General features: G+C 37.0%; 1 protein-coding gene across 1 annotated transcript; it reads right to left on the bottom strand.

Moving 5' to 3' along the window:
* Positions 1-1,101: 1,101 nt before the first annotated feature.
* LOC112310582 (translation machinery-associated protein 7-like) lies at positions 1,102-1,296 on the bottom strand. Its single transcript, XM_045200656.2, has one exon. It carries the CDS (start codon positions 1,294-1,296, stop codon positions 1,102-1,104), a length of 195 nt encoding a protein of 64 aa, XP_045056591.2.
* Between the last annotated feature and the right edge of the window lie 4,817 nt (positions 1,297-6,113).

Below are 6,113 nucleotides of genomic sequence, written 5' to 3'. Positions count from 1 at the left end.
ATTGTGTGGCAAGTAAGGCTGAAGAATGGTGTTGATGGTAATGGCGAGGAGTACTTGAAGTGAGTTACCAACCCTGGTGCATATCAATCCTGTGTAAGTGATAATGCCAAGGAGCTGGAGTGGATGGGATAGCAAAACTACTGGAGCCTTGAAAGCAGGGGTTTTGCATGAGAGGACAAAGATAGTTTTGTTTTGCTTTTACCTATTTCCTCTGTTGATTCTTTTTTCTATTTTGAAATTTCATCATTCACTGCTTTGCCTTCTTAAACAGATGATTCAGAATGTAACATAACCTTGTTTTGTGACTCAAACTGGCCATTATGACCACATGCTTTTGCTATGGACCTCTGAGTCATGTGTGAATATGTCTGTGTCTATTAAATGCATCCAAGATTTCTGTGGTTTTGAACTTCTCTCCTTCAGTTTGTAGCTTTACATTTTTGGGTGTCAGAGTCTGAGATCAGTGTATTCTATGCAGTTTCTTCTAATGTCCAGCTGTTTGACCAAGAATTGATGCCATGCATCTCTTGTGAAGTTGATGTGTGTTTTGGTAGCAATTTTACTGATTTTGTGATTATATTATGGCAGAAGTTATGAGAAATCTGATCTCCAGAGAAGTGTTGGTGATTCTTTAATTTGATATAAACTATTTTTGACAAGTTAGTTTTCTAGCATTGAAGAATTTAACAAATAAGTTTGCATTCACCTTATCCACATATTTTTCAATGTAGAGACCTGCTATAACACAGTAGCCACTAGCTACATGTGGCTTTCCCCCCCAAAATCAGTTGGTTTAATTTCAAGTGACACAGAATTTGGGATAGAACAAAGACTGAAGAACACACTTTGACAGGATTCTGGGCTGGGTTTACTCTGACCACATAGTTAAGGTTGAAATGGCAGAGTGAGAAGAACTAAAGAGATGAGGTACTGCATGACTATTATTATTTTTTTACAAAAGTTTATTGTTATATGTACAACAGGCTCCAAGACAACAGTTCCTTCTAGCTATAGGTGGCAAGATATGTTATGACAGTGGATCCAGATGTTAAAACAGGAATGGAATTAAGGATTACCACTGCCTCAGTAACAAGGAACAGCTCACTTTTTGCCAGATTTCTTAATTCCACCTGTGGCCAGGGGGCCCTTCCCTGTGGCATTCACTTTTAGTGCCTTAAGTTTCTTCTGCTCTTCTTTTTGCTTCTGTTTAATTGCCTTATCTTCCTTGTCTATCTCCTTGGCCTGCTTCTTGGGATGCTTCAGGGGCTTCCTCTTGCCACGTTTGCAGCTGGACATGATGCCTGCTGCCCCTCTCCCAGACCCTCTACTTGTGGCCTTTAAAATTTAAATATAAATTGAATAAATCAAATTAAAAATTTAGTTTCTTAGTAACACTAATCACAAGTGCTACTAAGTTCAAGTTGTCACATGTGGCTAGTGACTACCATGTTGGAAAGTGCAGATATAGAATATTTCCATCATCACAGAAAGTTCTATTGGACAGCAGTTGTCTAGACATTGAGCCAGTTTCCTCTCAGGTTTCACCTTTCCAGACTGGAGTCTCATGTTTTTAGCATGTCCTTGTGCAGCAGCCATGCTCAGCAGAGCTCCCTGACCTCCCATCCCTGATCATGTCCCTTGCCCTCTCTCAGAGTATTAGATTTTTTGTTGCTGCTACAACAAATTACTATAAACTTCATAGCTTAAACCAACACACATTTATTACCTTATAGTTCTGGAGAAGTCTAAAATCAGCCATTTCCTAGTTTCTAGAGGCCACCTGCATTTCATTCTCATAGCTCATAGCTCATTCTTCCATCTTCGAAGCCAGGACTTAGTGTCTTCAAAACTCTCTCAATCTTTGAGCTTTGCTTCCACAGTTGTATTGTCTTCTCTGACTCCGAATCTCCTGTTTCTTTCTTATATGGACTCGGTAATTACATTAGCCCTACCTAGATAATCCAGGATAATCTCCCTATCTCGTATCTTTAATTTAATCATACCTGCAAAGTCCCTTGTATCATGTAAGGTGACATATTCACAGATCCCAGGAATTAGAACATGGACATCCTTGAAGGGTCATGATTCAACCTACCAGAACAGGCAGTCTTGTTTTCCATGAGGATTGCTGCTCAGAGTATGTATGCCACACACTGTCTCCCAAGGTTTTATACAAAAAGAGAATATTTTAAAATCATTTTTCTGCCTTCATTGTGTCTACAAATACAAAATTTTGGTTGTTCTGATTCCTTAAAATATGATCCTACGAGTACAATGGCACAAGAGAGCATCTTAAAGGCAAGACAAATCCACAGCTAACTCAGTGTCCTATCAGAGTGTTTGTCCCACTGTGACACAGTTGCTATTCCAGGGCTGATGTCTGCCAGCCTTTCTTCTCAAAAATAAACAAACAAAAACATTCATACCCTCAATCAAAAACAAAAGAAACTGGGACTCGATGTATTACCCAAAGCAACACTTCCAGAGCTTTTTTTTTTTTTTTTTTTTTTTGTCCAGGAAAGGGTGACAGGAAAGCCTGTGTTATTCCTAGGAGAAGCAGCAGCAGAAACCAATACAAAATTGATCTTTTACTTGACTGTACAAGATGGCATAGACTCATTTCTCCCTGCTCCTTTCACCTAAGTATAACTATAAATCCAATAAATAATCCAAGAATCAACCAAAGGAAAATTCTGAAGGTATAAAGAGGAAGACAAAATGGTTAGGAACCTCTGGACTGGAGGAATACCATACTAGCAGGGTGATTTATGAATCCCCACCCAACAAAAGAAGGCATAGTCTAATCCCAGCCTAGCAATGAGATGGCTTGGGGAGGTTCCTTCTTCCTCCTGATTAAATGGCAGTCCTGCTGACAACACCAGGTGAGTGTGGAGACTCCAGCAAAGAGAATCTAGCAGGGAGACCCACTGACAATAAGCAGTCATAAGAAATGCTCTCTTTTTCAAGGCCAGAGACTCTGCTACCCCACCAAAAGATACTGTGCAACCAGAGCACCATCAAGGGGAAACCCATCAAGGGGCACAATTAATCTGGTTTAGGAAGCCTTCATCCCCATGGTCATGAGGACCCCCTTCGCCCCATGAGTGATACCAGAGAGCATACATCACTGGCAATGGGGGGTTCTACCAAGGAAGCAAAGCCAGGGAAGAGTCATTGTTTTCACAGACTAGAGACTCACTTCCTTTACCTAGACGCATCAGGCAACCCAGCCTGGTGAAACACCTTCTACTCCCTCAGGCAGCACGAGCAGAGCTGTGGGGCATCAGCAGCATACTAACCAAGCAGACCAAAATAGCACCACAGAGGCTCTGAAAAGTAAATTGTCATTGCAATCACCGTCTACAGAAGTAGGCCAGGACCTGTGTGCTAAACGGAAACACAGTGACTGCCTGCTAAAATAAAAGACTTCAATAGTCTCCTAACATAGTAGCCAAAATGTCCAGAATATAATAAAAAAAATCACCCAACATATCAAGAACCAGAAAATCACAACTCAAATGAGAAAAGACAATCAACTGACATAACACTGAGATGAATCAGTTGTTAGAATTACTGACAAGGATTTTAATGCAGCCATCACAAAAATGCTTCAATAAGCATTTACAGAGTTTCTTTAAACAAATGAGGGAAAAAAAGAAAATCTGAGCAAAGAAATACAGGTTATAAAAAAAGAACCAAACAAATTATAGAACTGAAAAATACAATAACAGAAAAAATTTAAAAAACTTACTGAATAGGCTCAATAGTATAGTGAATATAATAGAGAACAGAATCAGTGAACTTGAGGATAAATCAATAGAATTAACTCAATCTGAAAAACAGAGAAAAAAGACTGAAAAAAGAGCTTCAGAGACCTGTGGGAAATAACAAAAAATCCAATATTCATATTATACAAATCCCAGAAAGATACCAAAACCAGACAAAGGCAGTACAAAAAAAGAGAGAAACTACAGACCAGTATCTCTCATCAACTTAGATACAAAAAAAATATTTTGTAAGCTATTAGCAAAATGAATTCAACAATGTATAAAAGAATTATATACCCTGAACCAAGTGAGATTTATTCAAGGCATACAAGACTGATTCAATATTTTAAATCAATCAATGTATATCAACAAACTGAAGAAAAAAATCATATGACTATATTAGTTAACACAAGAAAAATATTGACAAAAATTCATTTAGTTATGATAACAACTCTCATAAAGAACATATATAGAAAACCTAGAGCTAACATTATACTTAATGCTTTCCTTCTTAAGACTGGAACAAAGCAAATGTGTCTGCTCTTGTCACTTATATTCAACATTGTACTGGAAGTTCTAATAAGTACAAGGCAAGAAAAATAAATAAATAAAACATACAGATTTGAAAACACCAAGTAAAATTATATTTCCACAGCACTTGATTGTCTACATAAAACAATCACAAGGAATCTCAAAAAGCAATTCTAGCAGTAATAATTGAATTCAGCAAGGTCATGATACAAGATCAACACACAAAAAATAATTAAATTTTATACAAAAACTGGAAATCTAAATAAAAAATAATACCATTTATAATTGCTCCAAGGAAAATGAAATATTTAGGGATAAACTTAACAAAACATAGGCAAGATCTGTATGCTGAAAATTATGAAACACTGATGAAAGAACTCAGAGAAGACATTAATAATTTGACAGACTGTGTTCATGGATTGGAAGACTCAACATAGTAAAGATGTCAATTCTCCTCAATTGATCTATAGCTTAATAAAATGCCTATCCAAATCCCAGCAGGGATTTCTGTAGACATAGCTAGGCATATTATAAAATTTATATGGAAAGGCAGAGGACCCAGAGTAGCTAAAATGATTTCTATAAAGAATAAACTGGGGGTGAGCATTCTTCCCAATGTAAAGGCTCACTATATAGCTCCAGTGATCAGGACAGTAGGTGATAGTGGGAGTGGGTAGACAACATAGATAAATGGAATGGAATAGAGAAACCCAGGCATAAACCCACACAAATCTGTTCAACTAATTTTTGACAAGGGTGTAAAAGTAATTCAATGGAAGAAGGATAGCCTTTTCAACAAATAGTGCAGGAACAATTGACATCCATAGGCAAAATAAGTGAACTTCCACCCCAACATTACACCTGTACAAAAATTAACTCAAAATGGGTCATAGACTTAAGGTGTAAAACTATAAAACTTGTAGAAAAAAAGCAGGAGAAAATCTTCATGATCTAGGGCTCATCAAAGAGTTCTTAGGCTTGACACCATAAGCATGATCCATAAAAGGAAAAATATATTAATTAGATTTTTTAAATTACACAGTTTTATTGTGTTAAAGATCTTATTAAGATAATAATGGCCCTGGCTGGTGTGGCTCAGTGGATTGAGCACCTGCTTGTGAATGGAAGGGTTGCTGGTTCGATTCCCAGTCAGGGCATCTGCCTAGGTTGCAGGCCAGGTCCCAGGTAGGGGGCACACAAGAGGCAACCATACATTGATGTTTCTCACCCTCTCTTTCTCCCTCCCTTCCCCTCTCTCTAAAATAAATAAATAAAATATTTAACACCTTTAAATAAGATAAGCTACAGACTGGACAAAATATTTGCAAACCACATAAATGACAAATTATTTGTGTCTAGAATATATAAAGAACTCTCAAAACTCAAACATTCCAATTAGAAAATGTGCAAAAGATATAGACATTTCACTAAGGAGAATATACACATGACAAATAACACATGAAAAGATGTTCAGCATCATTAGCCATCAGGAAAATGCAAATCAAAATCATACTGAAATATGACCACACACTTATCAGAATAGCTAAAATAAAAAAAATAGTGACAACACTAAATGCTGGTAAGGATGTGAAGAAACTGATCACTCATACATGTGTTCTTCAACATATCGGGACATCCATGCCATGGAACTCTCCTCAGGAATAAAAAAAATGGATATCAGTTCATGCAATAACTTGAATGAGTCTCTTTGGAATTTTATTCAGTGAGAAAAAGTCAGTCTTAATGTGTTGCATACTATATGATTATATATTACTGTTGAAATGACAAAAAATATAGAGATGGGCAACAAGTTAG

This window comes from Desmodus rotundus, chromosome X (assembly GCF_022682495.2).
Source record: "Desmodus rotundus isolate HL8 chromosome X, HLdesRot8A.1, whole genome shotgun sequence".
Lineage (NCBI taxonomy): Eukaryota > Metazoa > Chordata > Mammalia > Chiroptera > Phyllostomidae > Desmodus > Desmodus rotundus.
The sequence above is the reverse complement of the archived record's forward strand: the minus strand, read 5'-3'. Positions and strand labels throughout refer to the sequence as shown.

Excerpts from the sequence above, each read along its gene's own strand:
- LOC112310582 (XM_045200656.2), bottom strand. The coding sequence starts at position 1,296 with ATGTCCAGCTGCAAACGTGGCAAGAGGAAGCCCCTGAAGCATCCCAAG.